General features: G+C 44.5%; 1 protein-coding gene across 4 annotated transcripts in view; it reads right to left on the reverse strand.

Moving 5' to 3' along the window:
• Positions 1 to 983: 983 nt before the first annotated feature.
• LOC8043061 (terminal nucleotidyltransferase 4B) overlaps positions 984 to 25331 on the reverse strand; it is a 47401-nt gene continuing 23053 nt past the window's right edge. Inside the window, exons 2-10 of one of the 4 annotated variants that reach the window (XM_029988344.4) lie at positions 19031 to 19154; positions 16810 to 16856; positions 14907 to 15027; positions 10035 to 10130; positions 9027 to 9378; positions 6916 to 7039; positions 5035 to 5202; positions 3498 to 3618; positions 984 to 3431 (exon numbers count right to left, since the gene is read on the reverse strand). In XM_029988344.4, coding sequence (XP_029844204.2) covers positions 3114 to 3431; positions 3498 to 3618; positions 5035 to 5202; positions 6916 to 7039; positions 9027 to 9378; positions 10035 to 10130; positions 14907 to 15027; positions 16810 to 16856; positions 19031 to 19154 — 1471 coding nt within the window. In that variant the 3' untranslated portion in view covers positions 984 to 3113. Of the gene's footprint in view, positions 3619 to 5034; positions 5203 to 6915; positions 7040 to 9026; positions 9379 to 10034; positions 10131 to 14906; positions 15028 to 16809; positions 16857 to 19030; positions 19155 to 25331 lie in introns of all 4 variants that reach the window. The other 3 variants (XM_040504338.1, XM_029988343.4, XM_029988345.3) reach the window with 3 other exon arrangements.

Genomic DNA, 25331 nt, shown 5'->3' on the forward strand with positions numbered 1-25331 from the left:
TCAAGACAATCGAAAGTGCCCGATTCATGCCGCCACCACCCCAAAGGTACAAGTCCCTCATCTCTGCATGGCAACGTAAAAACATCTGGAGTCGCGCATTTCTTTTTCCCTTTTTCTTTTGGAACACGTGAAACTGCATCCCTTGGCTCATGCTTGGAGAGTTTGCATATGGGGCCGCCACTGACGATTGCAGTCAGGCCGGGCTCGCAGCGTGAAACTCACCCATACGCAGTTGGGAGCCCGACGTAACGAAAGGCAAAGGGCATCACCACCACGTACGAGTCAAAAGCCGATGCAAAGGCATGCGCGAACATAAACAACGGTACACAAAAGTGCTGTTGCTCGCCGCTATAAAATGCGTCCTGCAAGCATTGGTAATCCGCAGCCTCATCCCTTTCCTGCCGCTCTTTCCCTAACCTGATGGCTACTCTGTCTCGCATGACATGCCGACGAACTGATCGTCGGGAGCACAGTGCAGTTTACCACTGCTCTCATTGCGAAGGGCCGTCGAGTCAACCACCAGCATGGAGGTTACCGGTGTTAGACAACGTCATGTGACGCAAGTTTTACTTTGCATTACCAAGAGGCTGTGGCTTGACCCAAGTTGGCCACATACAGCACTAATTCAAGAACCAGTTTTTGCCTTCCCTTTTGATTGGGCTCATGGGAACTAGTGTTAACCACACAGTAGAGGCTACAGGCATTAGCTCGGGGCAGTGTGTAACAGGTATTCGTGTAATAAAGAAAATAAAAATAAACTTGGAACTTTCTATGTTAACCATCCAACTTGAGAAGAGACAACCCTATTTGCAAGCATTTAGAGCTAGAGCAATCTGCTAGTCAAATGGACCATACTTTGGTTTAACTTCACCCGACATGTAGCCAAGTTCCTAAAATGATGTAGACACAGCAATGAGAATTAGCTGCTGCAAATCAGTTCCATTGCATCAGCTGTCCCCGCAAGAATCTGCAACATACACCACTGCCTTCATTGTGTGGCGTCCCGTTTCGTTTTATTTTTTAAAGCATCACTGATAAAATCTCTCGGCAAAATGTAGTTACAGTGCATAGTCGTAGATGCTTTTGTAGAGTCTTAAGTAACACAATTGGTCGGACTTTTTCTTTCACACACAATGATATCTTGGTTCGAGACACAAGTCCCCACAATTCTTGTGACTAGGATGACCTTTGTGGAGACATGAAAAGCAAAAGGATGCAATTTTAATATGCACGCTAGAATGAGGTGTACCAATATTCCTCGCAGAGAGGACTGTGCCACTATAGTCACGCTGGTCGCCAAATAAACCCAATACAGTGTCGTAAAATAGGCTTCGTACCGCCCCTTTGCGGAGGAGAAACTCCCGAGGAAGCGCAGGGTGAATAAGCAGACCGCCAGTGGACACCCACAGTCCAAAAGCACAAACTCAAGTCCAGGAAAAAAAATAGTGTGCCTCCTCTTTTGGGGCACACAGCACATCACGTGGGCAGGCAGGCAGGCAAAATCCTAATGGCACAATACCAAAAAAAACAACCTGGACTAGCCTCATCTCGATAACCCCCCCCCCCCCCCCCCCCCCCCCTCCCCCTGTCTACCTGCGCCAAACTCTCGGAACGGTGAAGTGCAAAAAAAAAAAACCTGGAAAGCCTGTTACTCGTTAAGGTCGACAATTTGCAGCTATTACAAAGACCAAAACTTCAATAATGCCTAGGCAAATATAACCTCCGTCATAAAAAAAAAAAACTTTTTTATACTATACATGGTCAATCAAAAAAAAAATTTTTTTTTTTTTAAGCACAAGCTTATTTTGTATTTTAAGCAAAATTTTCTTTAAAAAAAAATAACTCGTTAACATTTCTAGCCATTGCTGGGATCACATGGTATTAGAAATAGCAAAACAGCTTTCCTGGCATGCAATTTTTTTTTTTTTTTTGTCAAGGAAGGGGAAGAGGTGAAATAAAAAAAATCAAATGTAAAGCAAGTACATGGTGAGAAAAAGACTGCTGGGGATTGCAATTAACACTGAAAAAAAAAAAAAAAAGACATTTGCACACTTACACAAGTATTTCTTCTTGTGATCTCCCCAGACAGTTTTGAGGTCTACAGCATAGACTGCAAGCTTTTTCAACACAATTATTAAAACTTGGAATGGGGAAAAAAAACAAAAAAAAAAACACTGAAGACAAAATCTTGTGTAAATAAAGAACAATAGATGTCTCTCGGATCTCAAAAGTTTTCTACTTCCCAAAGCGTAGCCTGAAACAAGAAAAGTAAGCTAAAAAAAGAAAATGCAGCCAGTTAAAAAAAAAAAAATTTCAAAACCTAGCACATACATACATCAGTCAGCACACAATAATTATTTACAAATTACAAAAAAAAAATCCCTCACACAATTTTAAAAAAGAATTGCATTTACAGCAATATATCTATGTATATGCCATAAGCAGTGCTATGTACAAACAGCACACATTCGCATTCATGAACAATTGCAATAAATATGGACATAGACAACTTTCATAGACAAACCTTCTACGAATAAAAAAAATGTCAGCGCAGATGCTCACATGGCCAAAGTAAGAATGGCAGATTGCGTAGCAGTTGCTTCCACTGCATAAATGCATAGTAATTTTTTTGTGCTCCTTCCACATACCAGCACTTTGAAACATTTTTGAATATTTTTTTTTTTACATTTTTCGACACATATGCATACAAACTCATTCATTCACTGGAAAAAAACAACAACAAATAAATAACTGCGTACAACACAATCGATGACACAGGTACACGCGACAAAAAACTCAATGGAAATATCCAATGGAACTGAACGCTGCCCAGTTGCAAAGCAGGTGTGGCACAACCAAACGAGGCTCCTGCACAGTCCGCAGTCAAGTGCACCGAGGTGCAGACACCAGTGGCCTCCCTCGCCGGTCCTCCTCGAGGAGTCCACCCTCGTGGGCCACAGCAGGGCAGTGACCGAGTTTTAAGAAAAACCAAAAACCGGACAAACGTTGCCACAAGGCTGGCGGGGCCAATGTCTGGCTGCAGCTCGACGCAGCCCGATGAGAGTCTGCAGCTGGGGCCAGCCCCAGAGTGCACAGCCCAATGAGCAACCCCACTACCTAAATGAGCCCACGGTGTAGACGTCCCTGTGCACCAGCCCCTGCGCCACCAGGAGCGTTTCGTGTGGCGGTCGCGCAGAGTTGCGCCGCCGCCGGCTGTAGTTGCGACAGCCGTGGTCGCCGTTTCCTTGGGCCATTGTTCCGTCTGTGGAACCGGCCGAAAACTTGCGCTGCTTGGGGAAGAACGAGCGGTTGGCCGGGGCGGCTGCACTGCCCGCGACACTCGAACTCCGGCCTTCCTCCGAGCCCTCCAGACCCACCGGACTGCTGCCCGCCGCCCTCTCGGAGCCGGGCTCGCACGCAGGGTCAGAGTCCTGAACCCAGACACCAGGCGCAGCGTTGGTGCGTGTGCAGTGAACAAGGCACGCTGTGCCACTCACAGTGTCGCTGCCCACACTCGAGCACGAGCTGTGCTGGGGGCTGCTGCTGAACGAGTGGGCCGCCGACGAGACGTTGGACGAGGCCGGGCTGCTGTCGTTTTCGTTGGTACTTCCCGGCGTCCTGCAACCGAATCACTCTTTAAAAAGCTTTCTCACAGAACAGAGCTGGCAAAGCGCGTGAACTGTTCCCTTCTGCACAGCAAATAGATCGTGGCAAGCATAGCAGCCCTAGGATTCTAAAGCAGAAAGAATCTCCAGTAATGAAACTTTGGAAGAATTTCATGGTTTGTGAAATAATACGCCATCGTAGAGGCAACTGGTAGAAATGGGTATTGCGCTTTGAATGTTTAACCTCCGTTCTGAATACAATGCGAACTGCTTGCGAGCTCAAAATTAAAGAAAGTTGAACCACAACGGCTTAAAGTGTCTCCTGAACTCCACAACAGTTCTTTTCTTTAGCCTTTGCTTGCGAGGTCTGCAGAGAGATGATGTCACAAACGGATATGACGTCACGGGCTATACATTGCCCATATTTATTTCGACCATTTCACCAAAGAACTTAACATTTCTTCCTAAAAATAGTTGATGCAAGTCGTTTTCTCCATTAAAAAAAGTTGTTCTCGGGAGGCTTAGGGTGGCAGCTGCTCCCCCCCCCCCCCCCCTTAGATCTGCCCGTGTCGGAGCCCAATGTAATCACTATCGCACATTGCAAAATCGCCAGACCCAACACCAGGAGCCAATTTTTTTTTATATGTACTGTAAACGACTTATTTTTCGCGGGCTCAATATTTCGCCATTTAGGTCAAAGCTAAAGTTTTGGATTAATTTGCGGGTTCTAATTTTTGCGACCACGGTGGGACCTCAATATAGATTTCAATGTGTTTACATTTCACCGGAATTGTTTGCAGGACCTATTTTTTGCGAACTGTAGGTGATTCGCAAAAATTGGGACCTCGGGAAAATTAAGTTGTCTACAGTATTTTGTTTATGGAGTTATTAAGTAGATAATCATCAAAATGTTTGTGAAGGAAAAGTTATGTTTCACGTTTTACCAGTCTACCATATAGTGAAATGTTGCCAAAAAATGTATCCTAAAAGAAAAATGAGAATTTACAATTCCCTGTAATGCCGAATTAGAGCACAGCTTTCGAGGAGGAGGGTATGCCACCTCCTCCTCTTCTCCTTTTTTCTCCCCTCTTCCCTCCTTACATCGCATGTGACGTCACTCGTGAAGGCCTCATGAAGGTCGCGACCTTCACGAGTGACCTTCGCGATGTCACTCGTGACCTTTGTGACATCATTATGGGAAACGTCCCATAATACAACACGCGGTTACACCGACAGCGACGCCGCTGAAGCCGGAAACTGATGCCTAAAAGCTGCGCTCTAAAAGAAATCTATACTTTCCTAACACAAGCTTGTTTCCCACATCACTGTACAAATGAAACTGAGGAGGTCAAACCTATACACAAAAGGAGTTGTGTGCTCTAAACAAAGTCGAAGGATTCCTTCAGTTTCCAGCAGAGGAAGCACACACCTCTTGCCCTGTAGTCTGCTGTTGGACCCCTGCTGATTGGAATGAGTTTCCAGGGGAAGCAGTGCAGGAAGCCCTCCGACCCCACCATTGTCTACAGGGAACTTCTCTTGGATCCAGTGCCGATACTGGATGACCTCGTCCGTCACCCGGATGATTCTACCCAGGATACTGCCCAAAAAAACAATCACAGTTTAACATTGCATTCAATCAGCAATAAGACATGCCTCAATCAGCACTCCCAAAAAGCTGATATAGGTTGTACTCACCCTTTCATTCAAACACACAGAGACATCATTCCAAACCAACAAATGTTACGAACCAGAGTCCCAATCTCGTGGGATTACTTGGAAGACAGCTTCACAGTGTCTAGCACCAAGCACTTCTACTGACCACATTGAGAAACCCAATTTCCAAAAGTGATAACTGTGATAATGTGCCTCATCTCTTTCCAAAAGGGAACCTGAAGGCATCCGAGTGGCAGGCTATGTTACGCCCAGATTTCGCTTCTTCGTGATGCCACGCAGAAGCAGAGTCCTTTAACGGAATACCGGCAGTCACCGAGGCTTCCAGGAGGTTTCTTCTCAAAGTTCTCTCACCAGCTTCGGCAACCTTCGCAATATACCTAGAAATGCCCTTTCAGACAGCACACATCTAAACACGCCAAAGCATTCCATTGCTGGCAAAAACGAAACAATTGCAATATCATGAACACTTTGGTTTGTTACGATGCAGCCTTCGCGCTATTCTGTGTGCTCATTTTACAAATGTTTTTTCAATTTTTTTTATTTCAGCGAACAAGTATTAGTGATAGCGATTAGCAAATTAACCTGAATGAACAGCGGTGAACAGTGCACGGCGCACCCAACTCCCAGGGGTGGCGGCACTTCTTGTAAGAACCACTCCGAAGGCTGCTGGAACAGCATCACGGCTCACTCTCCCCGCGGCGTCTCCACAGTTTTTCGCAGAATTCACGGTTGCACATCGTTTGATCGAGTGTCGAGATCATGCTAGAGCGCTAACTACGTTTTTTTTTTTTTTTATTGACAAGCGTGATCTGGGCAGTTTAGGTACTCAGTGCTCGTTTATGCTCATTCTTCACCCAGAAGCAACCAACAACTGTGCTGTTGGACACAAGTTCGACCCGTCGGGGCGGGTGATGCACCAGTGGAGTCTGCAATGGGGCAGGATCTTAAACTGCGACGGCAAACGAAGAGGCTTCCGCAGGCCAATGTCTGGATAGGTGGGGACGCCTTCTGGAGTTGGAGGTCAGGCTTGCAACGTACGCCACAAAATTGTGAAATCGGACCCTACCCTTGACGTACAATGCGATCGCCGAGCAAGCGCAGAAGATGTGGTTGATGCTGTCATTTACGAAGTGCGAGGTGTCGTTGGACGACGCTAATGACGTGCTTCGAGAACGTGGCAGTGACGACGGCGGGACCGACGTCACCAGTTCAAATGAGTCTTAGTCCAGTCGCGGACAAAGTGAGAACGACTTGGAGCAGCTTCAGTTGTCCTGCCTCAAGCGTATACTTTCTAGTTTCGATAACACCTGGGCATCTCATGCACTTCGCGTGTGCATGCGCAGTCAAAGTACGCCAGAAGGCATAGATCGCGTGTTGGAGGCTGGGCTTTCGAAACAGATACTTTATCGTTCTTCGCAGTAAAATGCGCATCTAAAGATTTTTTTTTTTTTTTTGCTGATGTGCAAAGTGGGAGGGTCGACTTACAATCGTGTAAATACAGTAGATGAGCATAAATTTGTGCCAACTGAAATAGGACTTCAGCTTTGTTTCTGTAGGCTTTCTTTACAGGTGACTCAGTATTTTATCAGTTTCTTAAGTAGCCCCTAGACAGTAGAAACAGCAAGGAGTATCCTACCTTTGTTTAGTGTCCACAATGGCTGGGTGGAACGAGTGCACAGCTTGATTGAGAACCATGTAGGCGTACTCAAAGGCCTTCTTCACTGTGAGTGCACCATACGAACTGCGGCCAATGTCGTTGCCTGAAAAAGTTTCAGAATACACACGAGTGAAAAAGATATCCCACCCCAAATTTTCCAACCAAGCATACAATATCTCCCAAAAACTTTTTAACAGAGATGCAACAGAAAAATACCTCTACCTTCACATATCTGCATGTAGAAACTGAAGAGTGAACTCTAACTAAAGACTATGTACAGTCTTTTATCATAAGTTTAGAGCCCACCGCGCGTGTGGCCCAAGCGAGTGAGCTCCTGTGCAATGGCACCCTTATCGTCGGTGCTTGCTGGCTGCGAGATATTTGAGAGCGCGGGGGGAAGGGGGGGGGGCTTTGCTCCAGCTATTTTGCGCCCTTTATTCTCGAGATGAGCGCGACGCGAAAGCAAATTTCTTCTTCGCTCTCAAAAATCTCAGCCAGCGAGCGCCGGCGGCAAGAGCGCCACTGCACGGGAGCGAGCCGGCTCCCGCCACGTGTGCGGTGGGCTCTAAACTTTTGACAAAGGCTATACATGCTGAAGCTCACTTAGTGTGCCACATTTGCCTTGCAAGATTTGGTTTTCCAAAGTGCTTGAGTTTTATGTCGTCAGGAAGTATTATTACTATCATCGAAGCTAGATCAATAGACAATCCCTAGATCGGACCCACAATTGCTTAACATCCTGAAACCACATAAACCATTTTACCTAAATCACTTGAGACATCCAGCATATACACAAATGTGAGCCACACGATATACCAGTCCAAGAAAACTGGTTGCACCAGGCAGTAATAGCACTTCACTAGCCTACATTACATAGTAGTTTTAACTGCCACTCATGCCCAAGTGCTTGCGCAAGATGAGAGGAGACAAATAAAACAATCCCTTGCATGCATGTTTCTCTAGTACTTTCTATCTCCAAAACATAGAACTGTAGAAGGGAGCCAATTATACACAAAGCAATATTACGTAAAGCAAGTAAACAATGCTCAAACTAGATTTCATCAAAGACTGATTCTCCCAGATAGCTGCACTGCAAAGTGCACAAAAAATTGCAAACATATTATGAAGGTTATTTTTGCAGAGAAGTTTCACACTGTGCAAGTCAGTACTTTTCTGCACACTACTATACAGGATGTTTCAGTGAAGGCTTTCAAAAATCCCTAAAAATAGCGTGGTTGAGAAAAAATTAACCCTTTCTGGGAACAAACTGCCAGTCGCGGCGGAAGTCGGGAATTACAAAAGATATTAAAATTAGCTAAATAATTAACTAAAACTTGCTAATTGACTTTTTAAATAGTGAAAATGAGCATATGGTTCTAATGATAAACTTGCTAAGCATCATGCAAAGACACTTTCAGAAAGATATAAGGTAAAGGAAACTTTTTATGACGTTCCCCCCAAAAAATTTATTTTTGACGAGTTTTTAAGTCTTATTTTCCTGCCGGAGCGCATCTTTGCAACAGCGGTCCTGCCCCCCGTAGCAGAGATATGCAATATGTGCGCCATACTTCCCTCCCTCCTACGAGGGAGGCTAGCAGCGGTTTTACACCTTGGCCACAGAGGCGCAGGACCGCTGGTGCAAAGATGCGCTCTGATAAGAAACCGAAACCTAGAAATGCATTCAAATTAAGTATTGTTTCAGAATGACGTAAAATGCTGCCCCTGCTTTAGATTCTTCTAAAATGTGTTGATTTAGTGGTTTTTGATGATGCTTGGCAAGTCTCTTATTGGAACCATATGTTCATTTTCACCAATTAAAAAGTGTTTTAGTAAATCTTAGTTCATTATTTAGATAATATTTGCTGAAACTCCCGGTATAACCAATGCTTTATGTTGCCACGATTTCTGGTGAATAAGGTGTATTGAATCAGCACCTGAACTTTCAGAAAGCTTTATTAAAACAATACCCTTTGAGAGACCCTCTCACCAGTCTCATAGTTATTGGAAGAAGTAACAAAGTTAAAGGCAACAAACAGAGGGAAAATCACGAGCAATGTAAACAACCAATATGCAAGTAAACAGGTTCTCGCCTGGGGTCAGGGGGTCTTCGATGCAGAGAATGGAGGGACGGAAAGCGTCGCCAGTGTCTCGGAACAGCTCGTCCTTGCGCAAGTATGCACCGCCGTCCTTGACACGAATGGCCGTGAGGAAGTAGTTGAAGTGCTTTCCGTACAGGTCAAAGAACTCTAGCAGCAGCGTGCCCAGATTAGGGTTGGGGCCATCCCCGCCACGGGGGTGCAGCTGCAGGAAGCTGACTGTCATGAGGATGAGAGAGTAAGAGCTGATGCCGCCCGTGAACACTTCATTGAGGTCGCGCTGCAGCAGGAACTGCTTCAGCACCAGGACCAGCTTGGCCAAAGCCGGGAACTTCTCCTTGAAGGACTGCAAGTCAAGGTTCATCCATTCACATCACATAGCTTTGCCTCCGCATGGCACGGACACTGACTACAGCTCATTTTACAACGGGCTGTACTAGTAAGCATTACGTGTAGACTTGCAAAGTGAATATACTGCCCCATTCATTGTAAGCGACACAAGGGGAATAACTTGGTTTATACTACTATACCCGTTTGCACCTTAAGAAAAAAGGAAGTTTCGCTCATTGTTCATACGCCGTGCGAAGTAGTTTTTACAAGATTTGGTTAACGGAGGCAAAAGCCATGCTTTTGGCATTTGAAACCTGCAAGTCTTGATACGATAATGTATATCTAATTTAAAATGCACCTACATATATCTGAATTCTTTACATATAGGGGAAGTTAGTAATGCTCCGTGAGAAGGCGGACTTCTTTTACTACGTTTCTTGAGGGGAAAACGAGTATAGTCACAATAGAAATATGAAGTAGAAGAATGGTACCAAAGTGGCATGGCTAAGATATAGTGAAGACAGCTTCCCCTGTTTTTGCTTAGATCAAGAGCAACTCTATTATAACAAATAAATAAATAAAAAAAAAACTACAAGGGCAATATCCTTAGTGATTGAGCAAAAAACAATTGCAATTTAATTTGCTGCCCTCACGTTAAAGATGCAGACATACCTTTATCAGGCGAGCACTTTTCACGCCATTGTTCATGTTGAAGCTGATGTCCACCTTGACGGTGGTTCTGGCATCTGTCAACTTCACAATTGGAACCTGTGGCAAAAAAATTGAACTGCCTATGTCTGCCAAGTTTATCATGCACCTGCACGGCCCCCTAAGGATGATACTAGTTAGCATGTGCAAACAGATATTATGCTATAGTCAGTGACAGGTCAAGAACAAAGTGGAAGCTTTTCCCACCTCTTTCCACTTTAGCAGAACGAACGGAGAAAAAGAGGTTGTTTCCTCCAGCATTTGCTCTGCTAAAGTGGAAAGAGGCAGGAGGAGATTCCGCTTTGTTCTTGGCTGGTCACCAACTATAGTTTCCATGTCTCATTCAATTAGAAAAAGGAACACAACATACACAAGACAAAAAAAGCTCAATTGATTGGAGATTTTCAAAAGAGCACCAGGAGTAAAATCTGCAATGCAATAAACATTATCCATTGCAAGAAAGGTAAGAAAGAAACTGGTTCCAATGGACAGAATAAAAGGTAAATATGAAGTTGGACCATCAACTTAATGTGCATAAACAATGAACGCATAAAAAGTAAATTTGGGGGCTTACATGCCAAACAAACTAAGAGTATCTGGCATGCCCCAGAGGAGGACTGAAGATTAAATGAGACTAGCTGGGGACATTTTGATGCACAATCACAATCTGTTACACAGCGCCAACTCTGCAGTGAGCCTCCCCTGCAATGAGCCTCCGTCAAATTGCAAGCACCTCTGCCACGATCCACACCCACCAAATGGGGATCCGTAGGCCAGCACTATGCATTAGTGCTGCCAAAGGCGGCATGAATGCGCGAGAGAGCTACAGTTGGTGTGAAAGAAATTCTTTCAATGAATCTGAAACACTAAATATGAGATATGAATTACCTCTTTAAACAGAAATGTCAAGTGTAATGGGACATCTTACTTATAGCAAGCGGTCCAAGAAGTGGAATCGTTCAGATTCGTGGTCTGTACATTGAAAAGTCTGTGCACAATTGTTAAAGACTCCCCACACTGATTGCATCTCGGGACCTCTCAATAAAAAGCCAAGTGTGGCATTCATATGGCCAGTCCTCAGATGGTGTGGAATCACCTAGAAAAATATGCCTCATGTCAAGCACACTGCTGATCACTGTAGGTTGTACAATAGGAAGATTACTGCCGACTGCTTCATTTCAACGAGCTGACCACATTTTCTAATAGGTTTCATTGCTTACAAATAGTAATAGGCCAAACTTTTGCTGAATCTTAGAGGTCGGCTTTTGCCGAACTTTCCTAAAGATTTCACAAAGATTCGGCAAAACTACATTGCTGCCAGACCTAAAAGTTGATATAGTTTTTCCATGTGAAAAAAGTTCAGGTTTTTTTTTAAATGTATATTCACAATTATTACTAAATAAAGTGCTATTCTACAAGATAATTGTATTGGTGTAATTTGTGTGTTCACTGGTAATTTTAAAGCGACTTTTTGCAGAAGTGGTGTGACAACAGTGTTGGGTAGTAGCCAGGCACGTAGCCAGGATTTTGTTTCGAAGGGGGGGGGGGAGTTCATGACAAAATGCTGTATGAGGGGGAGGGGGGAGAGGAGGTCCCAGCAATATTGAAGATTTCGGGGGAAGGGGGGGGCCAGGCCCCATGGACTACCCCCTGGCTACGTGCCTGGTAATAGCGACGGACGCAGTCAGCGCAGTCAGAATACACGAGTTTCGGTTTGGAGGACTCATCAGCGCAAGCCTGCAAGTGTATATTATTGAAAAAGGCAGTAACACTGTGTTCTATACTTCCTCTGCGAGTCACAGTTTCGAGAGCAAAAATTAATGCAACAGTTGTTGAGCCTTTACCAGAAGAGATAATATTATTGTAAATAAGCATATTTTTCGACTTGAGTCACTTCAGCTTTGCATGAAAGTGTGCGTCCCACATTTGCAACGTCTCATTTTTTAACTTTTAAAAAGCCGGTTTCTGATGTTAGGACACACCAGACGTTTAAGAAGATGGAAAAAGCTGGGAATGTTGGATGTGAGATGTCGACCATGATAGTTCTTTGTTTAGTTTTATGTGGAAAACTGCAAAATAACGCTAATTGAAAAACAATATTTTGTTTTGTCACGAACTACTTGCGAGCCGAAAACAGGATTGCTATAATGGCCTTGCCACTATACTTCACTGAAAAGATCAAATGAAAATCATGTTATCTCGAATGTACCACACTCGAATGTATTACTTGTGCAGTGGACTGCGTCATTTTTGTGTCAAATTCTGGTCAATCTTCCGTTCTTGAGGGAGAAAATGTTGAAGAGAACCACACTTGCAAAGCCTGACAAACACACAGTTACCATGTCGCCTACTCCGCACATCATCTTAACCGCTGGTATAGTACTACACTGTACGATGTAACCACACGACTGGACGACGTCCATTTGCAATCAATGGTCCAGTCATGTTCTCGCGCGTGCGCGAGAACATGACAGTGCCGAATTTTTGCCGAATTTCTGCCGAATCTTTGCCGAACTTTCCTTCAAAAGTTTTGCATGTGCCGAACTTTGCCGAACTGGAAGTTGGGCAGATTCGGTCCATCACTACTTACAAGTAATAGACTGCAGCATCATAGTGAAATCATTAAACTTTTTATACAGCTAGTGCAACAAAAGAGTTCAGTGCCTTTTGGTCATACTCGATTGCATCGCTTGTAGGTGTAAAATAGAAAACTGGAGCAAAACTGTTATTTTTGACTGAATGGAACCAAAACCATACTTAAGCATTAAGATTGAACACGAACCGGAACAAAACTGTAATCTCATGTGGCGGTTACTGGTTAATTTGAAAATGGTTTGGCGTAATCAAATGTGAGCCGCACCTTAATTCTTGCGGGTGGCGGCGCAAAGTCATAAATATTTGTGACGGTGGCGCCAGCGGCGCAGTTTTGACGAAACAAACAGCGGTGACGTGGAGAACAATAATATTTCACGTCTCTGTACAACAAGACTTGGCGTCAGCGAGTATGCACGGTGACATAGACTTTACATAGGGTTCTTGGTTTTCGAGTAAAACCCAATATTACCCAATTTTTGCACCCGAACAGTTTTCATGAAAATCCGGTTAAACCTAATCTCTCCCTGAATACCGGTCTTGAAATCAGCTGAATTTATGGAAAATAAGAACAATTCTGGATCTGTTTCACAACTGCTTCCTCGGTCACTCGTTTGACGGTAACCAACTTCTTTGATTTGCATTACGTTTGCATATATTTGCTTGCGAATGAATCAGAAGGTGGAAATTTACTGCAAGATCCAGCACCATTGCTATATCATATACTTTGTTGAGCCTTGTTCGTGTAAATAACACAGTTCAGGAACTTGCCCTTCATTAAAAAAAAAAAAAAAACGAGAAAACTTGATTTCCTAATGGTTTTAGAAAGACCCGATTTCTCCCCGATTATCAGTCTCAGAAATAGTGCCAGATTTTTTAAAACTATAAAACCCGAAAACGAAGAACCGTAACTTATACATTGTTTCACCTTACGATGGACTGCAAAGGACACTACGAGCCACCCCAACCAATCCATAGCTTTGAGGGTGTCACGTGCCTTCTGATTGGGTGGTGCAAGGTGGGGAGCACCAAATCATGTGACAAGCTACGAGCTATGGGTTGGCGCGGGCAGCTTGTAGCTTCCATTGTCGAACATCATTGGGTCAAACGGAGTATATCTGACTATGCCAAAAGGCCAAAGATCTATTTTTGTATGTGTGTGTGTGTGTGCAAGTCTTTTGTTCTTGCTGCTAAGCAACATTTCTCAAGGGAAAAGAAAGCAAACATAAACATCAAAATAAAAGCAAAAAGTCGACGGCTGTCGGCGTGTTTGTTCCGCGGTGGCAAAATTGTGGAGGCGCCAAGAGGCGAAGCTGCGGCGAGCGCGACTGACACTGTTAACAGTCAACAGGACGCCAATAGCAGCCAATACCGTAAACGCCGCTTTAAGAGTTTATTTTCTTTCGCGTTTTAAGAGTGGCTTGTTGCTAGTTTTCTTGTATGTCCTTTTTGTTTTAATCATCTTTAGATCACCTTTCATTGACTTTCTCGTCTTGAACTCTAGTCACAAGGTTATCAGTCGTTTGAGCAAGGCGTTCAAGCGTGCGGGGTGGGTAGTTTACGAGTATGGTGCGTTCTACAGCCACGGGTGCACATAAGAGTACTGTACTTAGGTACTGCTTCTGAGCGCCTATATGACCACTTATTTTGCGTAGAACGGTGTTACTGAACTTTACTGAACAGGAACCGAACCGGTACAAAATGCAAAGCTACTAAACCCGAACTGGAATAACGACCAGTTCGACTCCCTGGTTTATCATAGTGGAAAAAAAAAAAAAAAGCCTGGAGACTAGGGACAAAAAATTGGACAAGACAACACAGTCATTTGAGACAATGTCTTGTCCCTAGTCTCAAGGATGTTTCTTTCCACTATGATTGTTCACCTGCTTGCCTATGCATTAAGCCTTATTTCAGTAATCCCTTGTTTACTAAGCGTTTTAGTGTAGCCATGAGAAATTGGTCGACCAAAACACTTGCAATCTGACATGAAAATTTGCAGTAAGGTACTTTGGAAATAGGAAAGCTGTCCTTTTATTGTGGAAATGAATTCCAAGGCTTAATACAGACAGACACTCCATTGCGTGTGGTTTCTTTCAGGACATACAGAAACTTGTCTCCAAATGAGCCTTTGATGCTTAGCTACCTGTCATCCTACTGCTTTTAAATCTAGCCATCTCCCTGCATACCAGAAACATTCAACAGGGCAGGAAAATCGTAAATGTATGCTTCAGCAAACAAACTTACAGAGGCTTTGTCGAGGACTTTTATTGACCGGGGTTCAGCAATGCCGTGAGTGAGCAGAGCCTTTTCAAGTGTCCACATGGGCAGGGTTTCCCACTTCCCAAGAACCACCACATCGATGTCGCTAAAAATTAAACATAAAGATAAACAGAGTGAACAGTTAAATTGGAGAAGACAGCACAGAAACAAATTGTCCAGAAAACATCTTGAATTGCAATAATCACAGCTCTATGCATCAGCCCCCACAGTATGGCAAAAGACTAGATTAGCTATGGTGATTAGGAAAACAGTTTTAACACAATCAAAATTAATGAAAGCCAGATTTGTAATCTTGTTTGCGAATTTCAAACTCTCCAGTCACACAAACCTTCATAAGTATAGATGGTGTCCTATCTACAATAATAAGTTAGAGAAAAAATAACTGTAGCCAACCAAAAGTTATTCAGTACACCTTTAAAGTAACTCTTTAGAATTATTTAAGTTATTATCTAGTCACAATTTCAGCAGTTAAATACTTCCTAAGTTACAATGCAATTTTAGTAACTGTACTTAGTTGTATTTCAAAGTAATTTGTAATGATAGCTATTTTTCAGCACTGTGTTCATACATAGATATTCATATTGTCTCAACATCAATACTACATGTCACTGTTACAAACTATCTGAAGTAGAACCGTGCTAAATCAAAACGAAACTGCGCCACTATCTTTTCTGTGTTAGAAACTGGAATGTTAATCAGCAATTACAGCACCCTTTGGTGCCATAAAATATTTTAAAAGTACCTGGTTACTTTACCAACTTGGTTACTTTACCAACTTGGTTACTTTACCAACTTGGTTACTTTTCATGAGCAACTGTAACTAACTAAATACACTTGTAAGAATGGAACTATTTGCAACTTAAAGGCCGACATACATTTCGCGCTGTCCACTTTTGCCGGCCCCCTCCTTTCCTATATCCTCTCCACTTTTTACCTTGCTGCAACTGGGCTCCTCCTCGCAACTTAGGAGAGGGAAGCGCTAAGATTATCTTCCCTGCGGAAAACAGAGGTTGTACGTCGGCCTTTAAGTACATTTCAATTTTTTTGTTTTAAGAGCTCTCACAATAGAAATATTTTATGAAAATTGCACAGAAGGCTTTCTACTTGTTTTGCTATGTATAAAAAATAGAATAAACACATCTTGAGAAGAAAGAACCAAGAGACAGACACTAGCAGGAGTGGCACAATAAGCAGACACCAACATTGGTTTAAGATAAAAGGGACCTCAAAGTGCAAGGGTTATTCTCTGTAGTATTGGCATGAACAGTATCGACAACTAAGCCTTGGGCATGCGTGAAAGTTCAAAACTAAACTGCTCCAACAGCTTCCTGAACTGTGGCTGTCTAGGGTGAAATAAAAAGACATCTTGCAAAATGCAACATTTGATGAAAAAAGGCACTAAATATCACCCACCACATTCTTTTGCACCTGCAGAGATAACATATCTGGTGAAGTTCTATGTCTTTTTAATTCTAACGTATCAAGTATTAAAGTCAAACATGTCACAAATATAGCATTAAAAACACTTCCTTTCCCAGAAATATCTGGGAAACCTTTTGATGCTGCCTTAAAGATCTCAAGAACTCTGTGCAGTGAAGTGCAACTGGGCTAAGAGAACCGAATTCAGCCATAAGAAGGTTGAGTTGTCTACTGCCCTAATTCAAATAAAAAAAAAAAGTTTCCAATTAATTAAAAGCTATTCCACCTTTTGTAAACAATTTTTCCTCAAGTTATGGTAGACAAGTAGCCATTAACTCAAATGTGAAGCTTCTCTATCAAGCTATGCAATTGCAAGTATGCACACTCATATGACTGAGACAAGAGAATCTCAGTACACTGCATCCAGTCAAACAGTGGATCAGCTCACCTCGTTGGAAGATAGAGGCCTGTTCGGAAGCTGCCAAATATCTCCACCTACAGAAACAACCGTACAATGTTGGGTCACAATAAACTTCAGAGTCCACCGCATCTTTGGATCAAGAACAAACCCTAACCCTCCAGGTTCCTCATTCTGAAAAACAGTCATTGTGAAACTCTTGCTCAAAAATATTCCTGGGAATACAAAAAAAAAAAAAAATGGCAGCAACGTTTTTCTTTAAACTGCTTCAATGCATAGCATGTAATATTTAAGGAGAAATCATTTAAAAGGAAACCGAAGCGGATCTGTATCTGAGGAAAAACATTCAAATCGTCTTCATTTGGCCTCCAGGATCACGAATATCGAGATTACTTTCCAATGGTGCACGAAGGCTGCAGAAAATCATTTTCAAAGTACCGCCTTCCCGGAGTGCAACGTCATATCGGGAGTTTTCGGAATCTCCACTCTCGCCCAACCTCAGCGCCTATCAAAGCAATGCACGCACCCTCTTGCTATTTTCTAAAAGGTCAGGAAAAGACGTCACGACTGGTGTCAGTGCGGGAGAAATATACCAGGCAAGCTTGCGATTGCGCGTGCTGCCAACACGAGTGACACGCTTGGCGGCCGAAAGATCCTAGATGACATAACGACTGGTCCGAGGTTTTTCGAGTATTCTCACATTTAGTTACTTACATCTTCGGGAAAACCAACGTGCGTTTTAGATTCAAGGGATAAAAATACTTTAGAATTCACCTCTAACTTGTTTTTTTTTTGTTTTTTTCAAGAATCTCTTCGGCTCTACTTTAAAGGGCAGCTACGGAGCTTCTTTAAAAAAATGGGTTAGAGGTGAATTCTAGTGTATTTTGACCCTGTGAACCCGAATACCCAAACCATTTGCTGCGCAAGTATTGTTAAATGCGAGATAACGCGAAAGACAGTCGCTGTACGTGACGTCATTGACGGATCTTTTGGCTGCCCAAGGCTAGGGAAACGGGGCTTCAGCCCTATTTTGAAATTGCTCTTATGGCTCTCCGGAGCGTCGCATTGAAACAAAATCGTGATGTCTGTTATTCTAACGGCCAAGTGAACACAATTCATGTGTTTTTTCTCAAATGCAGAACCGCCCCATCTTCCCTTTAAATCTGACGTCAGAGGAGACCACCTGACCCGACGCCATGTGTCGTCACTGTGTCAAGTCATGATGTCGTGCAACGCCACAGTGTCAAATCGTAGTGTCACGCGACGTCATGTAATTGACATCGTAATGTCAAACCACGACCGGTTGCGACATGCCCTGCCATGAGGTACAGGAGAATGCATGGGTGCACAAATTTCTGGAAGCAGGGACTTTCGTTAGAACTAGGATTACGTGTTTTCAGAGTTTATTTCTCGTGAAATTCCGTAGGTGTCTTTCGGAGTTTACTTTTCGCTGAAAACTCGGGGTTTATCAGAGTTTATTTTTCTTAGATTCTCAATTTTATGAAATTTTGAGTTTATTTTGATGTGCTCCAAATTTTTAAAATTAAAAAAAAAAAAAAAAAAAAAAATCTGGTTACTATGACCCATTGTGCTGAAGGAACCTTGACAAGCTAAAAGGCAAACTCCTTTTGTCAGTAGTTTGAGATTTCAAAGAAAACTGAAGTGGCATTTTCTCGGGACCACTGACCCTGTGCTGTCGCGATCTCGAAACAGTTTTTCGGATAAATCCGAATTGATGGAAAATTTACTACCGAGTGTTTTGCAGATTTATCCGAGAACACGGGACCCTAGTCATAAGTTGTAAAAGATACCATGATTAAAAAAAAAGAAAAAAACCTTTCCACAGTAACAGGAAAGTAGAAGGAACCTACACCATAATAATTTCCAATCTAATGAGAGGACAGGGGGTCTGTTGAAAAGGAATGTGGAGAAAATGGTCAATGCCTGTGCATACTTTTAGCCACCCTCACAGAGGTATTGGAAAAAAAAAAAGGAAAAGTTCAGTAGCCCAGGTTGTGTGCAAGGGGAGGAATAAAGAGTAAATCCAAAACTAAAATAAAATTGAAAGAATAAATTCTTAAAGTTAAACTATGAATGATGTCAGAACACTCCCTCAGTTTCTGGCCTGTCACAGTTTACAATGTCTGGCTGCCAGGGAAATGACCAATGGAACCGGAAGACTTAAAAAAAAAAAATACATTGATTCACACAACTATGCATTCAGATGAGAAAGTGGGAACGACAACAGTACCTCTGCCTGGGGCCAGAGTGACAAGATGACTTCTTTTATCCTCTGGATGACCCCTAACCGCATCTCGTGCTCAGCTGGAGAGGGCTGCATGTACCTGTAGAACTCCTCAATTTCATCGTGCAACCTGCAGAAGAAAACACGCAACAAATATAATTCTTCAGTTTTCTCTCTAGATATGAGCAGGCATCAATGCTTGCAAATGTGCCACAAGGGCACACTGCAACCGTCCTTACATTAATTACACAAGAATATTTGCTGTGCACTAAACGTCGCACAACCGAAAATCTGAGGAATGACAAGACTGCAAGCACATTATAATCCCAAGACAATAAATGTGGATCTCAAAACGCAAGAAAAATAGGGCCCCACGAAAAGTAGTTGAAGGCATCTGACGTGCGAGGTGCACCCAGAAAGGATACAGTAAAAGCAACTTGCGAGGTTTGTCAAGCAAAAAATATGCAGAAACTCCCCACGTCATGCCACTGCGGCGGCGCTGCCGTCAGCACCATAAGAGTTATTATAATGTATGCTAAAGGTTGAACTGGCGCTAGTGTCTATGCGACTTCCGTGACGCAAATTGAAGCAGACAGCAGCCAGTCTACTTTTGCGGAGCTCCTGTGCACTACTATGAGAAAACGCACGTGCATTTTGACTCTTCGCCGGAAAATAACACAGAACGCTTTGGTTATTTGGGTCGTACCGAATAATATGTACCTTGATTAACATTGTAAAAGTAATTTCTTTAGTTAGCGCATTTTTCGTCATCAGTGAACGATGTTTAATTTCGCTACATTTCAGTCCCAAGCATGTGTTCCGCAGCAGGTGTGTAAAAACAAGCGACGATTCAAAGCAAAATTACAATTGAAAGGAATATAGAGTGTTCAAGATTCACCAGCATTCCGGTGATGCTTATATATTGCTAATATGCCAGTCCTGTCACTATATGAAAATGACCCTATCGCGCATGAGCGGATAAAAACATTTAAAAAATAAACAATAAAGTATGTGGGCTATGAAAGGTGTCTCTTCGTATTGTTTTCTCTGCCGGGCAGCTTTTATCAGGCACTTGTTCTCAAAGATTTCGAGCGAGCGGGTGATATTTTGAACGTAGAACAAGCATCTTCACACAGAGCAGAACGAATAAAACAGTACTCACTCATTTAAAGTCGGAATATATTATGTGGCCTTCAATTTATTTTGATCGTACATGCACCGGTAGCTACTGATACAGTTTTACTGCGTAGTTCTTGTCGTCTCCCATGGTTTCCCAATGTCCTTCGTTCATTTGGCCCTTATATCCCCCAAGCTGAAAAGCGCCGACGTCTGTTTGCACTAACGGTGTCCGACAGTGCACATAAATACATGTACAAAGCCGTTTTAGCACTGTTTTTAATGCGATAAATTTGGAAGAAAAACGTAACTGACCCCTTATTTCATCAGCATGACTGAGAAATGTTCCAAGCTACTTAGTATGTACGAATTATTCGGGATATTTGCTCTTATGGTCGAGCGCCGGGAGAAAATGCACTAACCTTTTCCCAAACAAATGCATTACCGGAAGTCATTTTCGGCTGGTTGCTGTCTGCTTAAATTTGCGTGAGCACACCACTAGCGCCACTTGAACCTCTGCGTACATTATAATGACTATGGTCGGCACTGCGCAGACGATTCACTTCCCGCGAATCTGGTTCCTGCACAGGCGCGTTTGTGAACCGCGTGATGGTGTATATGAACACCAAGAAATAAGAGGCTTGCTCATGCCACCTGCTCTGAAGACGACGGAAAAATTAAGACAGGCGAAAATAGCTAAGAGTACGGTGGCTAAAAGCCAGAGAGAGAGAGAGCAACAGGGAAAACACCTGAGATTGCCGTAAACGAGTCACAACAGCCCCCGACTATGAATAAAAAAAAAAAAAAAAAAGGCAGGCATGACGCAACGAAGTAGGTATCTGACTGGGACTTCTCAGGTCGTCAACGCAGACAGCCATGATGATGCAAAAGGGTTTGATGGAGTGTTTAGAGAACCAGTTTTTTTACACTTACATTTGTTACGTCATTTACATATTATTCGCGTTGATTTAAATAATTTAGAAATATTTTAGGTCCAATGGAATTCCAGTTCACATATCGAGTTATGTTTCACCCGGCAAAACAGAACTTACCCCCCACCCCCTTTACCACTGCACAATTTAGAGTAATCAAGGAACCCATGGAAAAGCCATTTTTCTTTGGGACCATTGGTTACGTTTCCCAAACCACGACAGGGAAGTAGTCGCTGCCTCAATGGCCAGCAAAGCCAATCGTCGTTCCTCGTTGAGAACGAAAATCTCCTATCGCGGACGTCGAGGAAGACCATCAAAAAATAAACTCAAAACGTCAGTCAAGGTCGGCCGAAAGCGCCGACGTCGAGGACAGCACACGTCTCCAAACAAGTGACAATGACACCGCGACGCCGCCGCAGCGATGATGTCAGAGAAACCGGAGTCCCCGCGCGCCGCCGTTCTCCGCCGGCACACCCTCGGGCAAAGAGGGGCCCGCCCACCGACCGCGAGCCACGCGGCTCGCCAAAGACGCGCAACACTAATAGTTCCCTACGATTCCCAAACGGTGGGTCACCGGAATTCTTACCAACAAGATGCGCGAGCACTAAAGTCGAGGGGATACGGGGCAGACGAAGTCAAAGAAAATTTCGGGGATTTTTACGTGCCGAACCAACGAAGGGCATCTGGCACGTTCCCTGCGAAGGACCGAGGATACATTTCGACCACCTGCGGATCTTTTGACGTGCGTCTGAAATCTCGGCTACACGGCTCCTTCTCCGCAATAAGCCTCCGTCGAATTGTAGGCACCTCGGCCGCGATTCGAACCCGCAAACCTAGGACCCGTAGGCCGACGCATTGCCTCGGAGCTACCGAGGCGGCTGGAGTCCTCCGCCATTACGGAAAAAGTCCGCGACCACGATGGGATCTCAAGTGGCACCCGCATCCCAAGAGTGCAATTAAACGCACGGATCGATCCACAGCGTCGGAACACGGCGGGGAGTTTCCCGACCCTCATTCCCCTGACAGACCGCTCCGTCCCAATAGAGCGTCCCGAACGTAATGAACATGCGCCGACAAGGGGCTCCTTTAACTGCCCATTTTCGAAGCGCCCGAACAAAGGGCAATGCAACGCTTCGGAGGCTCGAAGCAAACGAGCGCCCACAGGGGAGAGCATTGTCGAGGCTGTTTTGTTTTGAACTCTCACGACGCGGCGACCGGCGGAGCACGCATTCAAATGTGGCCGCCGCGGCTACACAAGGCCGACCCCGCGATCGTCCGCGAGCACGCGCTCCAAGTCCACCTCCACGACCAGCGCCGACACCAGTCGCGGCGATAATTGTGTCGCGAAACCGGGATGCCACAATAAACATTTAGAAAGTGGAGATACAAAAGGGACGATACCCTGTCTGTATTGTCCCTTATGTGTCTCCACTTATTAAATGTCTGAAAAGCACCAACACGCTCAAATAGCACAACCGCAATCAAGGTTCGCATTCCCAGCATCCAACCACGGTGTAAGAGGGAGGAAGAAACAGCGAGCCGCCCGATCCAGTGCCTTTAGATCCGATCAGCACTCGACGGCAGAAAATATCGCCCAGCGGTTCCGACGTCATCGTTCCCGTGACAACAGCGCTGAAACGCTGCGCTTCTACGCGATAACGAATTCACTTTCCCATTTCTTCGAACAAGCACCAAGACGAGCAGAGCCCCCGGCGAACCCACGTACGCCACTTTCCCCCTCCCTTCGCCTCAGTTCGGGAATCTCGAAAGCAAACAAATAAGAGCGTATCCTCTCAAGGTTGCACCGGGTAGCTTTATCGCTTCCTATTCTACTGAGTCACGGCAACAACCTTGCAACCGCGAAAAAAAATGTATATATAAAAAAATGTATATATATATATATATATATATATATATATAGGTGAAGTAAGGTAAATATAAAAACAAGGGACCGGGAAAAGTTAACAACTCAAAGATGCGCACTGTCGGAGTTACTAATTCGAAGTTTATAACAACGTTTCAAGCGGGGTTCGCTCTTCATCATATATTCTTTAGTTTATTTGTCTGGTTTTCTAAAGAACATTTGAACGTACTTGAAGCCCTGCCCCCCCCTCCCCAACGTCTTTCAGTTCCATCGCAGAACAGAAAAGAACACATTTCGAAGAAAACCGGGCTTGGAAAACGCTCATCTATCTAAGTGCGCAGTCATAGCAGGTAGAACCGAAAAGCCTCCATCCGAAAACACGGCCCTCGACCAAAGTATTACCGTTCGTAAGACTTTACGTAAGACGCGACCATGTAATGCTTGCATCGAACATTGAGTGGCGCAGCAGGTTCGATCACGCACGAGTCACGGTCGTTCGGAAGCGTGTGTCAGCATGCCTACGTGCGCCGTGCGGTCGATAACAGAGGGTAAAAAAAAAAAAAAAAAGTAAAAATACTGTATAAAAAAAATGCAGCTTGCACTTCCAGTATCGTATCAAAACGAGAAGGACGTTTCTTGCAGCCTCTTATTTTCTTTCACAAATTAATATCCGCCAATGTAATTATGCCAGCTTAGCGTTCGCGAGCAACGTAAAAGATTGCAATGAGAAGCGAACCGCGACCGAAGAATATTCGATTTTGCTAGAGAGGAGCTGCGCAAACATGAGAGCTACAAAGTCTGCACCCTTTCGGAATAAAAGAAAAGACTGTCGGCATGGTACCGTCATACTAGCCGGAAACGTCGGCCTACCGATAAAAATAGAATTAAAAAAATGGGTTAATTCAACGCAAGTAACACTGGGTTGCGTAACACTGGAGAGCGGCAGCTAAGGAAAGGCCTTGAACATCTATCGAGAGAGAGAGAGAGAGCATTGGATTTTGTCGGACCTACAAAGCCTGAATGATGAGGAATACTAATCAAAGCCGAAGTCTAGGAAATTAGCGAAACCAAACTGCGCAATACTGCTTACACACAACACTGCCAGGGTTCGTTAAGTACAGCGGGCAAAGGATTCCAAGTTTGCAATACACTCGAACGGGGACACGAAGAAACGAACGGCGCAGCGTCCCATTATCAGCATGCAACGTCAAGCAAAGCCAGGCAGAATGGCGCAGGCGTTACACCAGCTCTCGCTGGCGGTGGCTGAGTGAAGCGACCGCACCGACGGGCACCGAGCTCGGGCTGCTGCGCGGACTGCCGTCACCGGTGAGAGTAGGTGAGAGCCGGATCCCCCGGAGGCCCGTCAAGAAGCAAACGCGCAGAGACAAATCTTTTCTTTCCCTGCTCGCGGCCGAGGTCGGCGCGCAGCTATTTTCTGCCTGGCTGCTTCCTCGCCGATGAAAACGCACAAGCGCGGAGGCAGACACAAACGAGGGAAACGGCCGACAAAATGTGAACAGAGGGACAACCGGCCGGGGACCTCCACACCGGCACCGCCAACCGCCGACCAACATCGGCGCGACCCAGAATGAAGGGGGGGGGGGGGGGGGGGGTGTGTAGTCGTAAATTAAAAAGAAAAAAAAAAAGAAAACAGTACTCGAGATTGTACACGTCTCGAGCAACCATTTCCTTACCAATGTCTAAAAAACGACGAGCAATAAAGCTAGATCGCAGCGCACGAGAGAGAGAGAGAGAGAAAAGCGCTTTCCCTTTGTCTCAACATAACCAGTGTAAAAAAAAAAAAAAAATTCGCGAGATACGTTTTGTTAAAGCGCTCTGGCTTTGCTTATCCACCCGGAACAGGAGCGAGCTGAAGCAGATAGAAACGACAAGAAAAGCATTGGCTCGACGAGACGGTCGCATTGCTGGCATTGTGGCCGCATAATATTCACGTCCGTCATCAAATCACAATACGAAAAGTTTCCAGACGCGTGGGCGTGCACGGCGCTGCCTCGTCTTCGGAACACCGCGGAAATTCTGCCGAGTCCATGCGGGGTGGGGAGACCTCAGGACCGCTTCCCTTTGCAGACCCTAACACCCGCGTGCTAGGAAAATATAGAAACGTGGGCATCCGGAACAAGCGCACGAAGCATGGGCATCCAGGAGTGGGGGGGTGCCCTTGGGATTTCGGTAGCACTGACGACGACTTGCCCCGATGGCGAACGCCGCGGTCAGACTGCTGTAAAAGACGGTCTTGCACGACGGCCCTGGCACATTGGTCATATAAGACAGTTCTGCTTGCAGACAATTTTGTCATCGCCTGTAGCGGACACCGTGTCTGTGTATGATGGATGAGCTGACGTCACCAGGAGCACTTCGTGTTTCAGTTACGGAG

This window comes from Ixodes scapularis, unplaced genomic scaffold (genome assembly GCF_016920785.2).
Source record: "Ixodes scapularis isolate PalLabHiFi unplaced genomic scaffold, ASM1692078v2 PGA_scaffold9__187_contigs__length_104089568, whole genome shotgun sequence".
Taxonomy (NCBI): domain Eukaryota; kingdom Metazoa; phylum Arthropoda; class Arachnida; order Ixodida; family Ixodidae; genus Ixodes; species Ixodes scapularis.